The sequence below is a fragment of the Gossypium hirsutum genome, chromosome A10 (assembly GCF_007990345.1).
Source record: "Gossypium hirsutum isolate 1008001.06 chromosome A10, Gossypium_hirsutum_v2.1, whole genome shotgun sequence".
NCBI classification, from domain to species: domain Eukaryota; kingdom Viridiplantae; phylum Streptophyta; class Magnoliopsida; order Malvales; family Malvaceae; genus Gossypium; species Gossypium hirsutum.
In genome coordinates, this window is record NC_053433.1 from 110682221 (window position 1) to 110708183 (window position 25963).

Genomic DNA, 25963 nt, shown 5'->3' on the forward strand with positions numbered 1-25963 from the left:
TCAAATATGGTTCCAAGAATTAAGCTTACGAATTTCCTCTTCTTGTTGAGCAGCAAAATCGTTGTTAATCCCAAAAGTTTGACGAATTACTTCAACATTCTTGCAAGCTTTGATAAAGTCCCCAACTCGTTTCGTCACTCCATTCAACAAGCTTTCAATTTCCAGGTAATTGGCTGCCATGAAAAGCTCGTGAAGATAATCCATATCAACCTCAAAGAATTTTGATTCCCAATCGCTTAGTTCTTCATCAACAATTTTGTTGTTTTGCTCGACGTGATAATTGGCTTGTTTCCGGCACCCTTACGTTACAATCTCTTTAAGACCAGCCGTATAGACATCAACGAATTCCGGTCCCTCATCATCATCATCGTTGTTGTTGCAGAGGTGGTGTTCAACGTGATAATCAACGTGCTTCTGGCACCATTTGATTACGTTCGTTAACGTAGGCCTTGCTGTTCACCACGGTCGCCATGGTTTTGATGAGCTCAGATTGAATGGCAATGGATTCTTCGACCTCAAAGATTTCATTGTCTTTGCTCTCCAATGCAGAATTCTTGGACAACAACATGGTTGTTCTTTTTTCCTCTTTTTGGATAGCTTAAGAAAAAGCTTAAAAAGTAGACATACATTGTTTCTGAAGAAAAAAAGGAGGGGGGGGGGTTTATATAATATAACCTTTTTTTTAAGGATTTTGCCCTATTTAATCCTTATTGAAATAGGTTTTATTTTGCTAAAAGAATTAGATACTGAGATTATTTTTTACCATGTTTTATTTTACTAATTCCAATATTATAATTCAGGGGTTTTATCGAACAGTTTTATCCATATATTCCTATATGTTTTTAAAAAAATTCAAGACTAATAATATAAATACATATTTCTTTGGGAAAAAGAGGTTTTCTTTGCTTGAAAGAAAAGATAAAAGCCCTTTCTCACTAGCCGACTTCTTGTTGTATTTTGCCGAAGGCAAACTAAAAAGGAAAAAAAAGAAGGTAAAAGCCCTAAGATTATTTCTTCAAAAATGATATATAGAGACTTAAGATTATTATTTCTTCCATCATATTTAAAAAGAAAAAAAAGAAAGAATCCTACCATCATCTGTGAATTCTTTTTATTTCACTTACAATTATTCTAAAATTTATGTTTATGAACCTACTTCCAGTTGTTCGAGAAAACAACTTTACTGAAGCACATAAAAGAGAGTTCATCTTATAAAATATCATTTAAACATTTATTAAACCAACGAAACTATCCCATTATTTCATGCTTATGACTTCCTTGGCCAAAATTAATACCAAAAAAGCACTAGCACTTTCGTTCAAAGCACTGAATTGAGAAACCAATTTGATACCCGTACGTTCAATGTACCATCTTGGCTTTAATTTAACATGAATATGATATGAATACCATATGAATACATAAATGGTAGTGAAACATGGCATACTTGTCGAGTATAATCTTTCACAGTTACAACCAATCATTCAAGTGTGGGCAGATTTAAGTGATGCTAATGACAACTCACAACTGAATGTTTTAAAATCATATTTAGAATTGCATCACAGACTAAGAAAGCGTAATACGATATTCACAAACTTGAAATCCCAACTACATAACATTAAAAATACCTAGTAGTTGATCCAGTATCACCATCCTCTGATCATGAAGGTGATGGACGTGGCAGCCGCTTGGCAATTTCCTGCCATGTAGATAATAAATAAACCTTTCAATCCCAATTCATAGAGAAACCTCAAATGTTATTTAGACCCAGGTGTTTGACACAGGCATGCATTGCATGTTGGACACAGGTATTTCCAGAAAACAAAATTGAAGATCCGGACAACAACACAAGTGAAAACAACTCTTAAGTAGGGTTGACAATGCATTCAGATGACAAGAAACCAGTGCCTTGATGGCTAAAGCCATCCATGACATGAGCAGAGGTTATCAATAACAACAAACAAATTAGTAAGGACAAGTATCTGTAAGTTTCCCTGCACATCAAAAGAAACTCCTGCTTGTAGAGTTCTTAAATTCCGATGCCAGTATACCAGATAATTATCCATATTAGAATGCTGCCGACAAGTTTGAGCTATATCATTTTAAAGCTTAAGCTTAAGAACTGATCTTGGACTTTGAAGAATATTTTGATACTTTCAACATTTACTCTAAATGTGAAAGAACAATGGTGCTTAATAACTACGGGCAAACCTACAAGTTATATTGACATAGACTAGAATCTTCCAGGAGATGGCATATTTGACTATACTTAAGTTGCTATCCTTTAGTAATTCTCATAAAATCTTGACCTTATCAATAGTCACAGGATGAGATCTTTCTATGCAAAGTGTTTAAAGAGTATCAATAATTATTATTCAAGTACTATTGCACTTTTGGATTTATCGAAGAAATACCTCAAACAACTGATTTATATTGTCCGCAGTCTTGGCAGATGTCTCAATAAAGAACATCCCATTCTTCTCTGCATAGTCAATGCCATCCTTCAAGAATAAAACAACACGAGTTAGAAGATAACACCAATTGAATAATTCAATATGCATAAAGGTATTTCCGTTCATTTAAATTTGGCACTAACTTGGACTGGTACTTCGCGCTTTTCCTGAAGGTCGGCTTTATTACCAACCAAGGCCATCACTATACCTGGGCTCCCATGCTTTTGTAGCTCCTGTCAGATGATAGAAAACATTAATTTTGGCAACTTTAGGGCATAAAAAGTTCCAAGCTTTGACAAAGTTGAAGTGACACGAGTTTTGATAATAGTTTGTTACCTTTCGAATTCTAGAACAAGCAGAATATAAACCAAAGTTAAAAATTTAAAATCATATAATAGTTTTAACAACTTTAAGGCTTTCGGAAAGAAACGAAAAGGGGGAAGGGCGGGAACAGTGAGGCGAGGGGATGAAGACATTGATGGGTCTTCATTAGAAAACAAAGATGGCTATGGAAATCCATTGTAAAGCAACACTTGCCAGTGAACTTAGAGAAAAGTTAATTATCACTAGTATAAAAGGAAAATTCATAAAAAGGGGGTATCCTAAAGCTGTATCAATAACATATGCAATGTGGAACAGGTCCAATGAGCCAAAACAAAATAAATTAATCTGCACTGACTAGATAATTTGGGTTAGATTCATTCAGAAACCGAATCAATGTTCAAACTCTCAAAGAGGAGTAGCAGGTAGTTAGATAACCCGATTAGACAGTTGTGTTACAATCTTGAGCAGATGCATTGTTCTCAGCATTGCACGTGAGAGATCTAAATTTTCAATCCAATGGCACAATTGAAAACATGATTTTGGGACGACAATAATTACATCATTTGAAATGTACAGTATTTTCTTTATAAAAGAAAAATCAGTCCATACCATGGACAGTACTTCAGGAGAAAAAAAAAAAAAAAAGAAGACAAAAGACCTTTAGGAAACTTTTCTTTGGCCAAACTATAGGAAATTTAATAATAAAAAAGAATTAAGTTTCTTTTGGCATATATGATAGGAAAAAAAATCAAACTTGAACTGCAACACCATCTTACTGAGATTACTAGTTTAAGCCTTTGCAAAGAAATATGAGGAAGATAACCAAAATTTCGAAAAACAAGAAACGACATTAAAATAAGGGCAAGAGGAGCAAAAATCTGGAATTTTAGCAGTTTGCACTATTAAATACCATACATACATTAGTAAATATTAAAGAATGTCACACCAAAGACAATAATAATATTCAGATAGTGTCTCCAAATGCTTTTCTAGAGCCCTTCAGAACTCAAACTTAGATCTTCCATGCAATATGCTATCACAACAAGAATACTGCTCCAAAACCATGTAAAAGCTCATTGTGATGCAACATGCAACCACTAGGCTATACTGTTATTTTGAAAAGTGTTGTCTGAAAATTTTCACATTCTAAAATGAAGAAAGCATAGTAATCCAGAAAAGAAAAAGAAAAATCACAATTGCAAGCTCAGAAACTACCTTAACCCAATACTGTGCTTTGGTGAAGGACTCTGGACTAGTTATATCATACACAATAACTGCAACTCCAGCTCCTCTGTAGTAGAGAGGTGCCAATGCAGCATACCTGAGAGAAACAAAGTAAACAATTAACTCTTTACTGACAAAGGAGTGATTATAGAAAAATAAAATGCACAAAATAAACTAAATTATAATCTCAATTATGGTGAAAAATAGATGAGGTCAGAGGATCATAATATAATGTACTTTTGGTATGAAATTGATGAATGAACATGAAAATCGACATGGTATTCGAGAATCATACCTCTCTTGTCCAGCAGTGTCCCATATTTCAAACTTAACAGTAGTTGAATCTTGCAAAGCTATTGTCTGTGACAAGAATGAAGCTCCTACAGTTACCTGAAATTTTAAAAGATTGACAAATCAAAGAAATCTCATCAGAATATAACTTTTTCATCCTCAGAGATAATATGCTAACACCAATCCGTTAGAATATGGTTGGAGAACATGAAGCTAAAAAAGAAAGCCAGAAGACAATATTATAAGTTGATGGCTTAAAAGAAAACTCCTTACCTTAGATGTAGGGTCAAACTGGCCACGAACAAATCGAAGAACAATACAACTTTTTCCAACTCCAGAATCACCTAACAAGACCAGCTGTGTGCAGCAAAAAGACATCAAAAGTTAGTTGCATAATTAGAAAGTAATTGAAGGAGATCATGGTCATAGTAATTAGTAGTCACAGTATACTAAAGAGATACTTTGTTAAAAATTACAGAATTATCGAAGTTAGTTTTCAGCATTTGCAACTAGGTAATATAGTCAATCTTTTACATAATATTTTCAAGATCAAATGCTAAATAGAAGTCACCAAACATGCTAAACAAATTACCAGGGTCGTCAAGGTGCTGCACCTCAGCACCATGCGGCAAAAATACCTCGGGCCCTTTTGGCTGAGGCGCATTTTTCATTGATTGTACTTATAATAGCAAGAAATGGGAAAATATCAAACACTTCACTGCTCAATGTTCGAATACTCAACCACTAACATGGACCTAAAAGAAATATTTACCTTTACGCGTAGATTTTTGGCATCGGGACCTTCAGGATTGTCCGCGTTGTTAAGTCCAGTGGACCGCCCGGAACTCCGATCTACAACCAATAAAAGAACCGACCAAAAACAAAAAGAACCAAAATTTGAACAACTACTCATAAAAGGGTAATCAAATTCCAAGCAATTCAGCAACACCCAAAGCTAACTACAAAATACCCAATTAAATCACCAACTACCAAACCCAAAATTCCCAAATCAAATTCAACAACGTTTTCACCTCAAAACCAAAGAAATCAACCTAATTACAAAGATCAACCAATCCTATTTGCAGATGAATAAGAAAAACCCTAAAAACTATAAAAAAACCCAAAAGAAAAAAAGAATCGAAAAGAAAATCAAGGTAATTGGGTAGGGATTTTACCTGGGAGAGAAGAAGAGCAACCCATGAAGAAGGATAAATTGCTATAAGTTTCTACGTAATAATTTGATTTAAAGCTTTAAAGCAGTGGATAAAAGAACAAGATTTTGAATTTTGATTCCTATTTTTGATTGATTTTAGTGCAGAAATGGGCAATGGGCAATTCCTAATTGCTAAAAGGCGTTAATGGCAGGCTGGTAGGATTTTCACTCACCGTAGTCCTTTTAGGCTTTAGCTTTGGGGTCAAATATTGATTTAGCTCATCAATTACGTCCTCCAATTTTCATTTCCACGGAAACTTTTTTTTTTCTTTTGGTTTCATTTTGCATTTTTATCGGTAAATTCATTAAATTTTTTAAAATTTTTGCGGATTTTTTTATTTATATTTGAGATTTGTGATTAAATATTAAAAAATAATATTATTTTTAAAATTCGAATATGTATTCTCTTTTAAGTTCAAGACTTGTTGATAATTAATTGCGCATTTTTAGATTATATTTGGTAGTCCCTTCTCAACTCATAAATAAAAGAATAATAAATTTCAGCATACTCGAACCTACATTCTTATAAATTAATAACAATATCTATGCTAATCTAATTAAGACTCAATCAGTATCCTTCCACTTTTATGTAAGAGGAAAAGTCACACGTAACTATGTTCCAACTGAGATACTCCTAAATGAGAATGATTTCAAATTCAAAAAGTTGATTTTTTTAATTCGAGTCTTTTTAAATTATAATCATGTTTAGTTGTAATTCATTTTTTTTACTTGTTAGATTGTATTTCGAAAGCTATTAGATGTTATTATAAAAGATATTAAGTCTTTGAATATTTTTATTTGTGTTTTATCATGCATGATGTATGGGTCTTCTATCTTAATTTGTGCATAGACTTGTTCATAGGCTACTCATTCAATTTTAAAGGTCCACCCGAAATTTAAGAGGTTTGGACAAAATTATGAGGCTCAAAAAATAGGCTTAGGCAAAAAAAATTGGTTTATTTAAAATATGGGTCAGACTCGGGCTTGAACATTGAAAGCCCGACCCGACCCGCTTTTAAATTTATAATATTTTATATTATGTTATTTTTATATATTATGTAATTTATAATACATTAAAAAATAAACTTATACTAAATATATAATATTACTCTAATATAAACATTAAAATAATGTTAAGATGACTATATAAAATTTTCAATAAATAAAAAAATAAAATTATTAATATTAGATAATATAATATAATATTTTTAAAAAAATATTTAAAATATAATATGTATGGATCTAAAATGAGCTTGGATTAACTAAAATGAGCTTAGATTAATCTTTTACAAAAATGGATAAGTCTAAGCAAACTTTTAAATCTTTATTTCGAGTTGGGCTAAATTTAGATAAATATAAAATATATTAATATCATATTCAGACCCAATCTAAACCTGACCCAAATCAACCATCGCAACTCTATTTGTGCGTATACGTTATTTCAAATTTTTATAATAGTAAATCTTTCGAATATTATTGATATGATTTATTTTCTCATTTAGCTATTATTTTAATCTCAGTTGGCTAATACACATAGATATGATTAATTTCCCCATAATTTCCACATGGCGGCGAAATTCAAAGTCCACATAATTGAAAAAGCAAATTAGAACTTATGGATTTTTCTTTGGTTAAATCTGCTTGTGTCCCTATACTTTGTAAAATTTATGGATTTAATCCCTATATTTTAATTAGTTATTTTTAGTTCCTATACTTTTCAAAGTTTAAAATTCCATTCCTCACTATTAACTAAGTTAAGCTTTGTTATTTCTAAAATCCGATGTACTAAACATTTTATCATATCTGTAATGTCATGTTATTTTTTTTTATTTTTGCATATTACTCATTAATCCAATTAATGGATTAATGACTATCATTTTGTGTTAAAACTGAAATTTCAAAATTTAAAAAGTATCAGGACTTAGAATGAGTCAATTGAAGAATATGGATCAAATCTACAATTGCATCCATAGTACGAAACCAGTAATTGAATTTAATCAAGCCAATTTAAATGTTACTATTTGGGTTAGTACTAAAATTTTAAATTTTGAAAAAGTACAATGACTAAAATTGATCAAATTAAAGTACATGGACTAATAGTAAGATTTAACCATTTTTCTTCTCTTTTTTGAAAAGGTATAATGTCAAATTTGGTATTTGTACTTTCAAAAAATGGCTAATGTGATACCTAAACTATTAATATGTAGTATATTATGGTACTTGTACTGTCATAAAATGTCCAATGTGATACCTGTAACACCCCTAACTCGTATCAGTCACCGGAATAGGGTTACCAGGCATTACTGAACTTACACATTAGCATTTGTACAAAACCGAGTCATAAATTTGCATTCCAAATCAAAATTTTGGAATTTCATCAAAAAGTCCTTAATATGGGCCTACGGGGCCCAATACATGCTTTGGAAGTGGTTTGGGATTACACTGGCAACTTTGGAAATTTATCCTTGAAGATAGGGGCACACGCCCGTGTGGCTTGGGACATGGTCGTGTGGCTAGCCTATGGGAATCACATGGCTATATGGCCAGCCCGTGTGGAATTATGACTTGCAATTTCTTAAGTACAAAAGGGGCAAACGGCTTGAGTACACTCCCGTGCGGCTAGGCCGTGTGGTATACTGATTTTTCACTATTTTTAAGCCATTTTCACATGGTTTTGACACATGATCATGTTTAAAACCCATGTCCTTCACATGACCAAACACACGGCCGTGTCTTCTGCCCGTGTACTATCTTGACTTCATATTTAAGGATGCAGGGGACACACAGTCATTTCACATGCCCGTGGGCTGTCTGTGTGTCACACACGGCCTAGACACACGCCCGTGTGGACGAAATAAGGCTATTTCTTAGCCCTATTTCTCACCCAAGCTTAATCATTTTCCTACATAAAAATTTACATATATATACCAGCCAATTTAACCAATTTCCATCATTCAAACTAACATTTCCAACTCTTAACCATACCTTGAAGCTTACTTTTACATTAGTTTGTAAATCATGTTTTATGGAAGGTGATTTGTATCTTGTTGAACATGAACATACCATATTACCTCAAAATACATATTACTAGCCATTCCAATGGCTAGATTGTAAACAAACATGTTACTTCATCATTTGGCCTCATTAGCCTATACATGTTATTATATCAAAATGAGTTCATCGTTTATACCAAAATTAAGGAGTTAATAGTGTGATGATAGCTCCGACCCAATCCAACCTTCACGAGCTTTGAGCACTATAAAATAAGGAAAAATTAACCTAGTAAGCATTATATGCTTAGTAAGTTCGTATAAGCAACTACACTTACCATTCATATATATAACAAGTAAATCATACATAAGGCAATTTATCCATCAATTTAGCAGACTAGCAATTATGGTCTATACACAATCATTTAACCAACTTGGTTAGTACAAAAACATTATTACACATAGATGAGCTCATCATGTCATTTCTTCTTATTTCACTTGTTAATACATTTCCGTTGAATCTTTGAATTTCTGATGGACCTTTCCTTTCTAGTTGTACACCCGAAGTACACATTCCCTTTTGAAGTGGTACACACGAAGTGTATATACCCTTTTCAATTTGTACACACGAAGTGCACATAACCTTTTCAAGTGTACAAATATAGTGTTCTTTTCTTTTTCAAGTAGTATACACAGAGTATACCTTTCCTTTTCAAGTGGTATACACAGAGTATCCCTTTCCTTTTCAAGTGGTATACACAAAGTATGCATTTTCTTTTCAAGTGGTACATTCCTTTTCATGATGAGATCAAAGGATTATTCTTTCGAAACAACCTTTACTGCAACATATACAGGATCTCATATACACGGTAATCACCTGTCCAATCGGAAATCAATATTCAAACGGATTCATGTAATATTTCATCATTTACATGTAAATTGCAAATCAACATTGGTTTATTTCATCTACATACCAATTACAAATCATGATGTATGTAATTCAACAATCAATTCAACACATTTACATGCTTAATTTAGTTATACGAACTTACCTTGACAATTGATCGTATTTACTAATCCGAGACTTTTTCTTTCCCTCGATCTTTTTCTTTGTTCGACACTTCCAGATCTATATAAATAAATTTAATCATAAATTCTATAATCTTTACATTCAATCAAGCCCATTTCAAATTTTAGGCAAAAGTACCATTTTGCCCCTAAACTTTTAATTAATTCCAATTTCATCCCTAGACTCGGAAATTGAAATTCATGCAATTTACTCTTTATTCCAAGCTTATTCAAAATTCTAATATAACTTTTACAGCATATTTCATAAATTTCAAAATTTTTCCAAGAATTTCACTACTTTGCAATTTAGTCCCTACACATGTTTTCACTAAAAATCACTTTGTAAAAGTGATTTCTCTATCAATAACCTTTCATTTCCTATCATAAACTTTAAATTTATAGCATATTCATCAATGGGTAATTCTCTAAACTTTGATTTTCTTTCAATTTAATTCTCTAAACTTTGATTTTCTTTCAATTTAATCACCCAAATAAAGAAATTAAGCATTCCCGATCTCAAAAATTTTAAAATCACTAAAAATGGGACATAGAACTTACCAATTCAAGCTTGAGAAATTTCCTCTCTCTCTCCTAGGGTTTCCATGTATTTTATGAAGAAGAAGATGATATAAAATGAGTTTAATTCTATTTAATCATTTATCATACATTATTTAATTCAATTTCCAATTTAGACCTTAACCTTTTTCAGTTTTTCCATGGATGACTCATTAAAAATATCTACATATTTTTCATCAATGGTCTAATTGCCATATAAGGACTTCTCACTTTTAATTCTATAACTATTTAATTCTTATAACTTTTAGAATTTAGCTTTGACATTTTATTCAATTTAGTCCTTTTTGCAATTAGACACATAATTGATAAAAATTTTCGATAAAAATTTTCATGCAATATTCCTATCATAATACCTATCATTTTATGAAATTTAAATAATTTTATTTTTTGGACTCAGATTTGTGGTCTTGAAACCACTATTCCGATTTCAATGAATTTGGGCTGTTACAATAACTATAATTTGAAAATGTACAATATGATATCTGAACTATCAATATGTGTTTTTATTATGGTACTTGGTATTAACACCATTAGTTGACAATAAAAATTTGGTATGTGGATTTTTTTTTCCAAACCATCAAATCCACAATATAACATTATGCAAAAAAACTAAATAAAACCCAAAAATTAAATTAAATTACAAAAAACTAAACATATGTCTAATAAAACTAAACCTATAAACATAGGTGAAGGATTACCAAAAGATAACTAACAAAATATAGCTAACCAAAGCCCTTATAATATTTAAAACAAACCTAAAATAAAGGGAAGAGGAGGCAAAGAGTGAAAAAGGACATGAGAAGGCACATAGATTAAACCAAACAATCCATTGCACATTGATTAAATAGAAGCCTAACCCCTAAAAACACGAGAAAAAAAATGAAGAAATGATATAAGCTAGAGAAAGGAAACAAGAAACTAATAAACTCAAACCTCAAGCAATCTTCCAATAAATGGTCTACTAAATAAACCCAGAGAGAATAAATCTTGAAAAACGGAAGTAAGAGAACTAAAGCTTAACACTTACTAGAGAAATAATCGACGATATGCAGCAAGAAGCAAACTTTTATTATCAAGCAAAGTAGAAGTAAATGGCATTAAGAAAAGGAATAGACGAGGAAAAATAAGCCAAGAAACCCTCATAATCAAAGAATAAACCTTAAAATAATATTAAAAGAAAGAGAGAGAAACCAGGATGAATTAATGATCCACTCTCAAGAAAGAGGAACTTATTTATATTAGGCATAATTGTAAAAAATATCCTCAACGCTAATGGGTTTTTGAGTTTGAGTCCTTAACTTTTTTTTATTGACACTCTTAACGTTACGATTTTTCCAGAAACTAGCCCAATTTTAACTGGAAACATAAGTTGACCGTCAGTCAATCACAAGTAGATGACGTGTCAAAGATGCTTGACCAATTTCAAATATGCCTACCCCTTCTCTCATTTCTTTACCTCTACTCTCGTAATCTGCCCATCTCCAACTTCAAAAAGCTCTCTCCACTCATCCCAACCCCCACCACCACCACCACCTTCCCTCTCACTCCTCACCGTCGATCTCACCACAAATGTCCTAAAACCTTCTCCATCTCCATCCTCCTCCTCCTCCTCCTCCTCCTCTTCATCACCGTCATCATCATCAACGTCCAATCTATCTCTCTTAGCCCTCATTGGGCTCGCCATAGCTGCAGCTAGAGGCTTGAACAAATGCGACAATTGATCGCGAGCATTATGTCCGTAATCAAATTTCACGATCATGGTCCCAAAATCTTTGGCATCATCATCGTTGTCAAAGTTTGTAGGGCCACCGACAAAATCTTTAAGAAGACGTTTGAAGAGAGGAAGGAGCAAGAAGTTATCTACATCTTCTTCGCCGTCCTACTTGAAAAACATTGTGGCATAAAGGTCCGATATTTTCAACAATTATGTCTATTTACAAAAGACAATTTCATCAAACACCCAAAATTCTATGCAACCAAAAAAATAAAGAAAAAGCAAAAAGAGGACTCATTGTTGTAACCCATTTTCGAGTATAGCTTGCTCTTCTAAGGTCCAATCCATGGAAATACCAAAACCAAGTCAAAATCAGTCGACATAAATCCATTAATCAGCCTCCCTTAGCTCTTCCAAAAATGTAATTGAAACCTCCAACAAAGAGAAAGCAACACTCAACAAAGCCTCATTTCTATTGTTTTGCCTTCTTAAGAGAACCCAAAACGAAAATAAAAGAAAATCAACTTAAATACTTCTAGATTTAGTAGAAAAAAAGAAGGAAAAAAGGATTAAAAATCTATGGCTCTAATTTATCTCTCTCAAACACTATAATAAATAAGCCGATGTGAAAATTTGATCAATTGATGGTTGGACACAACGACGACAACATATAGAGGGGAAGAGAGAAAGAGAAGAAGAACAAAAAAACTAGAATTTTGTTTTTATAGATGACGTCATCTATGACCTCGTGCTACGTTGACCTACAGATTGATTGACAGTCAGCTCACGTTTACCATTAAAATTAGGTTGATTTTTGAAAAAAATCATAATGTTGAAGGTGTCAATCCCAAAAAAAAAAGGTTAAAAGCTCAAACACAAAAACCCATAAATGTTGAGAGTATTTTTTACAATTATGCCTTTATATTAATAAAAGTTATATTTTGATTTTTTTATAATTTTTTAAAGTTAGGATCAAATTGAGATAATTTGTAAATGTTGGAGGTTATTTCTTAAAATAATGATCATATTTGTTATGCCAACTATAGAACTATCATGTCGTTTTTTTGTCACAAAGTTAACAAGTGATGGAATTGTAACATTTTATAGTTAGATGACCAAAAAAGAAACTTAAGCATAATTAGATGACTTGTAGTATAATTTGCCCATTTGAAAAATGTTGATTTCTAAAGCATCCTTAGTTGGGGAAAAAAAGAGTAAAACTAAAAATGGATTTCATGACCAACATAATAAACAACACAAAACAAAATCATCATTAAAACATAATACAAAAATTGAGTTATTTTCTTTTTGGGATGGTCTTTGAATTTAGTAATTTTAAACTTGGTCCTTGAACTTCATTTTTTGTTCTACATTAGTCCCAAATTTTGGTAATTTTCCTTAATTTAGTCCATGGACTTGGATTATGTTAATGTTTGTCACTCTAAAATTGTGTCATGTTATCACTTCAATATTTAAATTTTTTATATAAAATCTAAAAAATAAAAATTATTAAAAAATATTTTTTTTAAAAAGTGATGAGATGGCATAATCTTAAAGTGCCATATTATTAGATCTTAATGAAATTCAAGTTCAGAGACCAAATTGAGAAAGCTACCAAGTTCATGGCTAATGTGGACAAAAAAAAATCAAGAATCAGGTGGGAAAAGTTGTCAAGCTTAGGACTAAATGTTTCTTTATCCTTTTCTTTCCTCTTGCATAGGTGTATTAAAACTTCAATTAAATTCTGCTATTAGTCATTATATTATGTCTAAATTGTGGATTTAGTCATTATATTTTAACTTGGTCATTTTTAGTCTTCGTGATTTTAAAATTTTTAGCCCTAACCAAACAATAGTTGTTACATTTATTAAGTTTTCTATGTTTAAAACTTGATGTTGCAGGCATACTATCACATGTGTAATGCAACGTGGTTTATTATTTACATATGCTACTCACAAAAAAGCTAGTTAATGGATTTAACGGCTATCATTTGCATTAAGATTGAAATTTCAAAATTGAAAAGTATAAAAATTAAGAATGATCCAATTAAAGAATATGGACTAAATCTGCAACTTTAGCATAGTGCAAGACTAATAGGAGAATTTAATTGCTACCAATCACAATTAAAAAACTAAAAAAAAATTGTAAAAGATGAGATGTGAACTAATAAAAACTAATAAAAGATTCTCTTTACTACAAATTAGTACAAATTATTTCACCCACATTGTTTGTATATTAAATATGTGCTCTAAACGCATACGCATGTAACAGAATTTGTAGTATTTAAAAAAGACATTTATAAAATTTTTTTTGGTGAATTACAATAACAGGGCAAAGCCCAAACAATAAATGCGGCGACTAATGCGACTTGAACCCAGGCCATACTTAAGGTGGTGAACACACTTAATCATCAAGTCATCACTTGAGGTTTAAAAAATCATTTATATTTAAGAAAATTAGTTAATACACTCTAGTCCACTCAAAGTGTGCATTTTGAAAAGGCAAAATAAAAAAAAATGAAAAAAAAGGAGACTGAGCTAGAAATTCAAGTTCCTAGATTTATTTTGGGTTTAAATATTTTTATATATATTTTATAAAAAATTAAAAAATACTATCATAATATTTTTTATTATTTTTTGAATAAAAATATTTGTTAATCAATTCTCAATTGAGTTAATTCTCAATTGAGTTATTGTACCGTTGACTTGTAATACCAACTCACTGAAATGTTTTAATTTAGTAAAGATAAATGTTAGAATCAATATGATGTTCAAATATCCATGGTCAAATTATAGAGTTAAAATTTGAAATTTAGTCACATACTCATTAAAAAAACACTTTAAATTTATTATGATTTTTAATAGTATGATCTTTCTTTCAAGGTATATAGAAATAGTACTTGAAGTTGTTCATTGAATTTAAAAATTAAATCCAGAGTTAAAAAATATGACTTTGAAAAATTCAAATCATTTACTAGATTAATTAAAAACTAACATTATGCTAGTCAGAGTGAAAACTTATTTTTGCAAACATTAAATTATTTATCTATTTTTATTATATATTACATATTTTTAAAAGTTGTATTTTCTATTATTTTTAATGGTATTTAGTTAATTTTTAACACTAATTTCTTAAAAATCTAAACAAAAAGGGTTATGTATCGAATTAGATAATTTCAACCATAAATAAAACAATTACTAGATGTGGAATGCCTCTATTTTAAAAGTTGAAAGTTTTGATTAGGAAGTTTGAGGATAAAATTGATAGAATTTAGAAATGTGAATGGTTAAACTATTGAATGATTTAAAATTAGGATAAAATAGATAAAATAAATAAGTATTGAGGATTAAATGTGTTATTATACCAGTTAAAAAAATATTTTTCGTTATCAATTTAAAGATTGATGACTAGAACAAGAACAAACTTAAACGTTACTATCTAAAACAAAAAAATTTTAAAATTAAATAACCAAAATAGAAATACAAGTACAATTAAATGACTATTTGTATAGTTCAGGCTTAAAAATTATGATTCAACACATCAAAAAAGAAAAAAGAAAAAGAAAATAATGCTTTCAGCTTTTGAATCAAACATATGTTTATGGGCCGAGGAGGTCTGACCTGTTTGGGTTTAAATTTTTAACTTCAAAAACCCATTTTATTGCTTAAAAATAATATAAAATATGAAAAAAAAATTATCTAATTCATTTTTATAATTAAACTTAAATACAAATAATTTTTATTATTTTTAATAGTAAAATGGGTTATTTGAAAGGGCTAGATCGAGCTGGATTTTAACTCAAATTTATAATATTTATGAAATTTATCTTTAATTTGATCTAATATGATTTATGAACACCTTCAATCTAAATTTTTATTATTTTATATATATTAGACTTGTGGCCTAGCTCGAAGGTTTGCTCGAAAAATGAGAGAGTTTGAGCAAAAATATATGTTTAAAAAATAGATTTGAAAATAAATGGCCTGAATTTGAAAAAAAATACTATTGTTCTTTTACTATTAATGTCATTGTTTTGCTATTATTTCGCTATTATATTTCTACTATTTTGTTGTTATTGTTTGAATATTGTATAACTCTTGTTTTATTATTAATTTTGCTGTTATTTTAAAGGTATTTCTTGCTAAGTTACACTTATCTTAGTGTATTTAACTATACTTTTTTTTTATTTTCTCATTTATTGGAAAACATTTATTTTAATATTTTTAGTATATTTAATGTATTATATTTTTTAAATTTATTTTTATATAAAAAATTTTAATGTGAGTCAGATCGGATCGAATTTAGATAAAATTTTAAATGATTTTTTTAGTTAACCTGGGCCTAAAAACAGACCTAACTCTTTTACTTGGTCCGATTCCACCCATTGACTATTTTAATGTATATAAGAAAGGAATGGTTGTATTAACATGGTAGGTCCAAATTCCTAAGGCTACAAAGGTTGTTTTCAGACTTTTACTACAAAATGGAGGTGCCTCACGCTATTGATTGTAGGCGAATGAATTTTTCAGTTTTATTGATTTTAATTAAATAGATTGTTTTAGCTAATTTAGATTAGACTTTGATTAAAATAGTTAAAGTTGGTTCATTATTAATTATTAAATTCCTAAAATTAAATTAACTGTTTCAATATTTTTTTAGTTTTTAAAAATATATTTAAAACACATAACATAATTTGAATATGAACATATAAATTCAACATAAAATGTTTAGGATAAGCCTAAAATTGATAGGACTAGTGGCCTAGTATAAACAGTCCACGCCATGATTGAACTCACTTTTCTTTAACTTGTAAGTGTTTAGCTTTTATTATAGCTTTTGTACGTAGTTAAACTTAATTATTTCATTATATTCGATTGTGTTAATCTAAGAGGATATAGATTCGAGTATGTTGAAGCGTATTATTCTCTTATTTATTAGTTGGAGAGAAGTTTTGAATAATTTTAAATATTGTGTAAAAAACAAATGTGATTAGAACCTATAATGATTATTTGTTCTGATTAAAATATATATAGATATAGATATATTAAGAATGATTGAGCATTAATGTGAGGATCTTGGGCTCTTAAAACGAAAATTAAAAAATGCCAAAAACCAGTTGGGTCAAGTGTGTTTTTTTGCATGTTAAATCAAAGGAAAAACAGAAGCATGCACTAGCATTGATGGTTTGCTGTTGATAAAGATATGAAAGGTTGCAAAACTATTGGTTTTCATCCCTTTCATTATGTTGAGTTAGGGAGGCAGATTTCATATTCATAATTGCTCTTAATTATTTGCCTTTTAAGGACCATATGAATTTGATTGTTGGTATTTTTTTTTAAGCAAAAGTCGGTGAAGATAAATTAAAGTTTCATCCAACATCATCGCATGAATGAAATTCCGATGGTCCAAATCAAAACAGCAATTAATATTCTCATCCAAGGATGGATAACAAGAGATTATCCATTTTCAATATACATAAAAAAGGATAGAGGGAGGGGTAACATGGGATGAACTCATGTTTAATGGGTGCTTAACAAAAATTTTAATCACCATTTTGTACAAATCAAGATATGTAAATAAAATTTATCGTAGTTATATAAATATATATATCTTAAGAAGTTGTTTAAGATGTTATTCTCGTAAAATAAAAAATAAGTCATTGAATTTTTTATTGAATTTATATTATAAATTTTATTTAAATATATTATAAAAATTAATTATATAATATAATTATATAATTTGATTATTGTAAATATTGAATTTTGAAAATTAATTTAACACAATACGTTACATAATTTTAGGTAGTTTTGAGTAAAATTTAAGTGGTGTTTGATATAGTGTTGAAAAAAAATTAAATCTAATTGAAAATCAATATTTTTGGTAATTTAATTTTTTTTTAAAAGATGTTTGATAATCAACGATAAAAATTATTAGATAGAATTTTTTACAAAAAAAATAAAAAAATGATAAGTAAATAGGGACCTACTGATCACTTAATAAAAAATAAGTTAGATTATTTTTATGTTATTTCTATTAAGATTATATTATTTTTTATCAAACAATTTAAATATTCTCGCAATATACCAAACATTTATTATAACTTAAATTTAACATTTAATTTTATATAAAAGGAAGATCCTTTCCCTTTATTTACACGTGACATCCCAAATTATGCTCTTCTTTTTTTTTTATCAGAATGGTTAAATTTCAGTTTTGGTCACTCTAATATGTTTAAATTTGATATTTAATCTGTATACTTTAATTTTTAATATAAATTAGTCCGTATATTTTTATAATGTTATTAATTAACCCAAATAGTTAATATCGTTAAATATTTGATTAAAATAATATGTGGTTATATATAATTTCAATACCCTAAAAGTCTTAGAGATTGGCACATGGTTTCCTATTTCTTTTAGGTTTGCATTGATCTTACTTCTTATTTTGCAATTTTAGAAAAAAATGATTAAATTTTAATTTTGGTCCCTCTATTATGCCTAAATTTTAGATTTAACTTTTACACTTTAATTTCGAATGTAATTTGGCCCCTGTATTTTAATAATGTTATTAATTAGTCCAAGTATTTTATATCATTAATTTTGAGATTAAAATATTGCATGATTATATATATGAAACTTTAGTTTCAACTTTATACTATATAGAAACTTGAGATTTAATCTATATACTTTATTTTTTACATATTTTGATCATTTTACTTTTATAATGTCATTAGTTAGTCTAAATATTTAATATTGTTAATTATTTCAGTCAAAATGCAGATATCAATTTTTCTTGGGAATAATATTCCAACAAAAAATTATTTTATCACGACGAGTTCTAATAAATGTATTTAAGAAAAAAAATCCATATAAACATTTTCAATTTTATTTTTATTATTACATGATTAACAAGTGATTTTTTTTTAATTTCAAAATATCACATCGGTGAATTTAATAGAAGAATTTTACTCGTGTTATCAATTGGACTTAAATTTTTAAATCCAAAAAGTAGAGAGTCTAAATTTCTAAAACTAAAAGTAGAATTTAAGTATATTTTAATCTTCAAATTTATAGTTCATAATTTAACACAAATAAATATTCAACCCAATGTGAAGTCAGAGGATCGTACTCATATTTATTTTTAATGGTGACAAAACATACTTTGCATTAAAAGATAAGTTATAGTACACTAGTTGAAATTTCTTTTATCAAGCAAATGGTTGATATGAGTTATCAAACAAACACTTGGAAAAAAAGTTAAATTTTGAAAATTTTCAATTGTTTACGAAGCATACTTTTAGTCTAATAGAATATGATTCTATTAGATAATTGTGGATTGAGTATTAGCTCGATTGGCATGAATATTGTTTGCCAATATAAGAGGATATGAGTTTAAATATGCTAAAATGCATTATCCTCTTATTTATGGGTGGAGTACTAATGATAGTTTTGAGCATTGGGTAGTTCTATCTAAATACTTCTTAACCTGTTTAGGTTGAAATCTCGATATCTTTATCCTTTAAAATTACTTGAAAGTGAAAGAAGTATTTTAATGTTTATGTTAATAAGCCAACACCTACTGTTGGGCTTCTTTTTTTTTTTTTATATCCTAACACATGGGACTTTTTTTTCTTTTTTACTCTTTCATTAATGAAAATAACATTGGGCCCTAACTTGCTATAACAAGTAGAACCTAGCTAGAAATTTTGTGAGGAGAAAAACCTAGGAGTTCATGAAGGAAGTGCTATGTAATATGTATGGTAGCTAAAGAGACTGTGACTAAAGTTCCACTAAATTATAGCAACTCAAAAAACTATGAAACAAAGGCCACACATTTGACATGTATGGGTGATATATTTTTGGAGTTCTTGAATGGACAAATCAACCTACTAGGAGACATTAGCACCTGAGGTTTTAAGATAATTGGGGTCCATTCTTTGGCAATATTATGATTAAATTCTAAGCAATTTAGGTCATTGCTTTAGTGTTTTGTTCATGCTCTTCTTATAATACCCCAAATCTTATCAAAAACCCAATCCCCAAACTGTAGTTGGAATGAACCCTAGAAAATCATGGACTCAATAGTTCTATGTGAAGACTGTAGGCTTTTGGTTTTAGATATTTAAGAGCAATCCATTCCCACAACTGAAGGAAGAAAGTTTTTTATAATGGGTAAGGGTAAGAGTTTTAGTAGAATTGAATCCAATATTTATGTCAACTGAAGACTTGAGCACTCCTTTCTCAAGTTCAATGGACAAGGAAAAGATCTCTCTATATGGATTATATTGCTGGATAAAATTTAGGATGTGCTTAGTAGGAAAGAAAAGTGAAAGGAAAGAAAATAATAGAAATTATAATTTTTTATCTTAAAGCATAAAAATCAATTCTTTCAAATTGGAACGATGAGATATGAGAAAATAAGAGAAAAATATATGCTAATCCAAAATTATATATTTTTCTTTTTAATTTTCTTTTCACTTTATAAAACAAAACAGTAATATGACTTATTTTTTTCACATCAATGATGAAATTCTTTAATTTTCATAAATGAATTAAGAGATTCTCACATATTTTATCTATTTTGTTAGTTCTTATTTTTTAAATAAGGATTATATGTCCTTTTCTTAAATTTTCTACTAGATTAGAATCTAATAATTTCATGGCTAACTTTTATATCAATCAATGTTGGGTATAGTTGTAAGACATATTACATTGTTAATGATAGAACGTAAATTCACACTTTAAGACGATATTATTATAAAGGGCAGCAATGAATCCTAAACATAGATCCAACATGAAAAATATTAAAAAATAAGAATAATTATCACTTTGTTCGCTCAACTAATTTATTAAAAAAAATTTATTATACTAGAAAAGTCAAGAAAATGTCCTTTGAAACAATAGTGTTTTCTGAACAAATATTAAAGGTTGCCAAAATCCAATTTAACCAAACTCCTTTGGGGAGAAAAATAGTACCATGAGCTAGAGATGGCAACTAAATATTAATTGCTTTACATTCTGATTATTCAAATTTGTTTAAATATATTATTTGTTTGTCGATTGAATATTAGTTTGATTGGTATGGATATTGTTGTCAATGCAGGAGAAAGTACCATGACGGACTTGTGCGATTTATCGCTTTTGAGGGAGGTTATTTGGCCCAATCAGATTGGTCTAGTGCTTGGAGAGATTGAAAACCCATCTCCGGAGCTTGGCAAATATGGAAAGTAATCTTCAAATATATGCTTGGCAAATATGGAAGGGGATCTTCAAAGATATGCGATCCTAGACTTTAATGTAATCTTTAAAAGATACGATTCTGTAATCTTAGAGATTTGATATCTTGATAGCTTTAGATCTTAGCCATTGATGTATTTCGATCTGTACCATTGATATTGGGAAGGCTCAACTATAAATAGAGGCCTCTCCCCCTTATTGTATTCATTCAGTGATTAATAGAATTTTGAGAGCATTCACTCAAACTTTTCTCTCAAGTGTTCTTATTTTTCTGTGGCTTTTGTTCATCTTTTGAGATTGTTCTTACTTCGTTCTTCTGCTGTTCTTCGTGCATTCTTGAGAGGAGTTCCATTGAATCCTCAATTGTTGCGAGATAGGCTGACTTAGGCGTTTTCGAGCGGAGGAACGCTTAAGGCCGCACGGATTGATTGGGAAAACTCTAAGTCTGTGACAGTTGGTATCAGAGCTAGTGTTCGAAGGCATCGTTGAACGATGTCGAAAGAAGCTGCTGAGAATGTTGATAGAATAGAGACTCGTGGGAGGGCTAGGAAAGCTAGCTGTTCGAGGGACATACTGTCGGCTTTGGAAGATCGAGTCGTCACTCTTGAAGAATCCGTGGGGGATGTCAAGGAGAGGGTTGATGATATCGATGATAAAGTCAATGATGGGTTGCAGTCTATGCAAGAGCAACTCAAAGATTATGTGTTGGATAACATTGAGAAGATGACGAGTAGGGATGATGCCATCGAGACTATGATGGTTGGTAAGACTGATGCCATGGAGGCTATGTTGACGGCCTTGAAAGAGGAGATTGCGGAGCTCAAGGGTGAACTCACAATTTACAAGGCTGGTTTGGGCAATAGAGGGTTGGCTGCTGTCACACCCAAGCCCAGCGTGGATGTTACCAAGCCAAAGGAGTTTAAGGGAACAAGGTCAGCAAGAGAAGTGGACAATTTCCTGTGGGGAGTCGAGCAATACTTTCGTGCCAAGGGCATTGCTGATGATGCGACTAAGGTAATTACTGCTGCTATGTATCTTACTGACATTGCCTTATTGTGGTGGCGTCGTAGGTCCACCGATGTGAGACGTGGTGGGACAGAAATTGGAACTTGGAAGGAGTTTCAATACGAGTTCAAAGTGCAGTTTTACCCTGAGTATGCCGAGGATGAAGCTCGGGCAAAGTTGCGTCGGCTTTCACAACAAGGCACTGTAAGGGAGTATGTGCAGGAGTTTAGCGAACTCATGCTTCAAATTTCTGATATGGGTGAGAAAGAGGCATTCTTTTCCTTCATGAATGGGTTGAAACCATGGGCGAAGCAAGAGTTGCAATGCCGAGGAGTCCAAGAACTTACCAAGGCCATGTCTATAGCAGAATCGTTAGCTGAATTTGGTGGGAAGAAAGACAGGCCTGAGTCTTTTAAGCCTAAGTCCCAACCAAAGGGAAATAGTGGGGGAGACAAAGAAAGGCCCCCTAGAAATGACAATGGTAAGAAGCCTTGGGACAAAAGGAAGAGTGGGCCTATAAGGTGTTTTCATTGTGATGGACCACACATGATTAAGGATTGTCCAAAAAAGGCGGCGCTCTCCGCTGTGGAAGCAAAAGCGGAGTTCGATGTGGAGGATAACAATCTTAGTTCAATATTAGGGGGTGTTGAAGACAAGATGAGTCATGGGCTGATGTTTGCGGACATCATGGTAGCTGACAAAAAGTTGAATGCACTTGTCGACACAGGTGCGTCTGATTTATTCATGTCCGAAGGGGCTGCGCATAAACTTGGCCTCAAGATTGAAAATGAGCCGGGTCGGATTAAGACAGTGAATTCGGAAAGTGTTCCAATCAAGGGGGTTGCAAAGGGAGTAAAACTTCAATTTGGCGATTGGACCGGTACGGCATCCATCAAGGTAATACCACTTGATGACTATGATTTTGTAGTTGGATTGAGTTTTCTTGATCAGGTGAATGCGATGATTTTTCCTTCCGGTAATTTCATGGTGATTTCGGATTCGAACCATCAATGTATGGTGAGATTGACAAGAAAGGGGAGCCTGGAAGGGAAAACATTGTCTGTAATCCAATTTGCTAAGGGAGTACATAGAGATGAAGTCTCCTACTTAGCCACTTTGAAGATTGAGGAAACCGGTAAGACCGTGAGTGAGATCCCTAAGGAAGTGGGCCAAGTATTACAATCCTTTCGAGATGTGATGCCTGCAAAGTTGCCAAAGAATTTTCCACCTAAGAGGGAGGTGGATCATAGGATCGAATTGGTGTCCAACATTGTGCCGCCAGCTAGGGCCCCATATCGTATGTCCCCACCAGAATTGGAGGAATTACAGAAATAATTAAAGGAGCTTCTAGATGCGGGATTCATTAGGCCATCTAAATCTCCGTATGGTACACCGGTGCTATTTCAAAAGAAACATAATGGGTCATTACGAATGTGTATTGATTATCGGGCCCTAAATAAGATCACCGTGAGGAATAGGTACCCTATTCCCCTCATTGCAGACTTGTTCGACCAGCTTGGTAGTGCGAGATGGTTTACCAAGGAGACGAGCCAAAGACAGCTTGTGTGACGCGGTATGGCTCGTATGAGTTTTTGGTGATGCCATTCGGACTCACGAATGCCCCAGCTACGTTCTGCACCTTGATGAATAAGGTACTTCAACCTTTCCTTGATCGTTTCGTGGTTGTTTACCTTGACGATATTGTGGTGTACAGTAAATCACTCGACGAACATGTGAAACATTTGAGGGAGGTGTTCCAAACTTTGAGGGAAAATGAGTTGTTCATCAAAGAGGAGAAATGCACATTGCTCAACGAGAGGTGCCATTCCTAGGCCACATTGTAGGAGGTGGCAAGATCCAGATGGATGAAAGCAAGGTTCGGGCCATTGGCGAGTGGGAGGCTCCAACCAAGGTGACAGAGTTGAGATCTTTCCTTGGGTTGGCAAACTACTATAGACGCTTTATCGAAGGCTACTCTAGAATGACCGCATCCTTGACGGACATGTTGGAAAAGGGTAAGGTATGGGATTGGAACCCACAGTGTGAGAGGGCCTTCAATCAATTGAAACAAGTAATGACAAGTGAGCCCGTACTTGCCTTACCGGATAACTCGAAGCCTTATGAAGTATGCACAGATGCGTCAGATTATGCCATTGGGGGAGTATTGATGCAAGAGGGTCATCCCATTGCTTTCGAGGGTCGAAAGCTTAATGAGACAGAGCGGAGATATACGGTCCAAGAGAAGGAAATGACCGCTGTGGTGCATTGCTTGCGCACATGGAGGCATTATTTACTAGGTTCCAGGTTCGTGGTCCTCACCGATAATGTTGCCAACAGTTATTTTCTAACCCAGAAAAACTTGTCTCCCAAACAGGCTCATTGGCAGGTTTTTCTAGCGGAGTTTGATTTCACAATGGAATACAAGCCAGGAAGTGCCAACATGGTGGCTGATGCACTTAGCCGAAAGATGGAATTCGCGGCCATCAGTCAACCCGACGGGTCCCTATTGGAACGTATTCGAGAAGGGTTGTCCCATGACCCCACAGCCAAAAGCTTAGTTGAGCTGGCCAATGAGGGGAAAATGAGGAGATTTTGGCTTGATGGGGAATTACTATACACTTGTAATGGCCTAAATTCAAGGTTATCGGAATAATGGTTTCGTAACCATAGATCCGATTTAAAGATAAATTTATTTCAATATTTTTGCTTGAAAATTGATATGATAGGAAAATCGTATGAAAATATTGATAGGAAAATTTTATCGATTTAGTGATTAGTTAGAAAAAGAAATTATTGAAGAAATTGGGTAAAATAAGGTATCGGGACCTCTATCTCATAAAATCGAGTCAAAAATAATTTTATAAATATTTATGAAATGTTATTAATGTGGTATTAAAATTTCGTTAGGAAATTTTAATGTTTGGGCAGTCAATTAAATGAAAAGGACTAAATTGTAATAGGTGTAAAAGTTGCTAGAGTGATTAAATAGCTTAAGAGTCTAATGAGAAAGGATTTAAAAGGCAATTAGACCCAAAAGTTATTTGGGCTGGACGGAAAGGGTATGAAATAAGCAGAAAAATTGATAAATTAAGGGTAAAATTGGAATATTGCAAAATTAACTAAATAAAACTAGGACTAAATAGGAAATATCTAGATTTCTCTTCATTTCTCTTCAATTCCAGCAGCTAAAAATGCCATAAGAGGGTTATCTAAGCTGGTATTTCATAATTTTTGCACCAAGTGAGTTAATCCTTGCCTTTTTCTTGTAGTTTTTGTGTTTCTAAGACTTTTACAACTAGGTCCTACTATTAAATTCATTAGTTTTTGATTTCATGGATGAAATTGAAAGTCACCATGGTTGAGTGCTGTAAGTTTATGATTAAATAGAATGAAATTAAAGCTTTAATTTGTTTATGAAATGATTTTATTAGGCAATTTCAATGGAAATTGATTTTTAGGACCTAATTGTGAAAATGTTTGGAATTAAAGTCTATTGCTGAAATTATGATTCCTAAAGGTTGTAAACTAGTTTAAGGTGATAGAATAAAATGTTAATTGAGAAAAATCAGCTCAATTGAGAGGCTAATTGAGTAGGGACGAAATTATCATTTATTAAAAGCTTAGGGGAAAAATGGTAATAAACAGCTTGCACTAAAACAGTTTGGATAGCAGCAGTAGACTAACTTTGAAAAATCACCAAAAATTGTAGGAATCGAATTAGAAGATGAACAAAATATTGAATTAAAGCTTATTGAGTCTAGTTTCTCATAGAGGAAATATTGTAAGCAATGGATTTGTAAATTTTGAGATATAATGAATTTTGTGAGATAAGGTCAGAATGAATTCGGGTTCCCCTGTTCTGACTTTGAAAA

General features: G+C 31.5%; 3 protein-coding genes across 3 annotated transcripts; 1 reads left to right on the forward strand and 2 right to left on the reverse strand.

Moving 5' to 3' along the window:
• LOC107934543 (SKP1-like protein 11) lies at positions 1-568 on the reverse strand. Its single transcript, XM_016866995.1, has 2 exons — positions 409-568; positions 1-299 (listed from the first exon to the last, which is right to left on the reverse strand). The coding sequence occupies exons 1-2, from the start codon at positions 566-568 to the stop codon at positions 1-3; spliced, it is 459 nt and encodes a 152-aa protein (XP_016722484.1).
• Positions 569-1395: 827 nt separating this feature from the next.
• On the reverse strand, positions 1396-5816 carry LOC121207708 (ras-related protein RABF1). Its single transcript, XM_041078078.1, has 8 exons — positions 5465-5816; positions 5062-5141; positions 4563-4646; positions 4294-4388; positions 3990-4095; positions 2594-2683; positions 2412-2498; positions 1396-1696 (listed from the first exon to the last, which is right to left on the reverse strand). Exons 1-8 carry the CDS (start codon positions 5487-5489, stop codon positions 1658-1660), a joined length of 606 nt encoding a protein of 201 aa, XP_040934012.1. The 5' UTR covers positions 5490-5816; the 3' UTR covers positions 1396-1657.
• Positions 5817-21578: 15762 nt separating this feature from the next.
• Positions 21579-23426, forward strand: LOC107934542 (uncharacterized). Its single transcript, XM_016866994.1, has one exon. It carries the CDS (start codon positions 21579-21581, stop codon positions 23424-23426), a length of 1848 nt encoding a protein of 615 aa, XP_016722483.1.
• The last annotated feature ends 2537 nt before the right edge of the window (positions 23427-25963 follow it).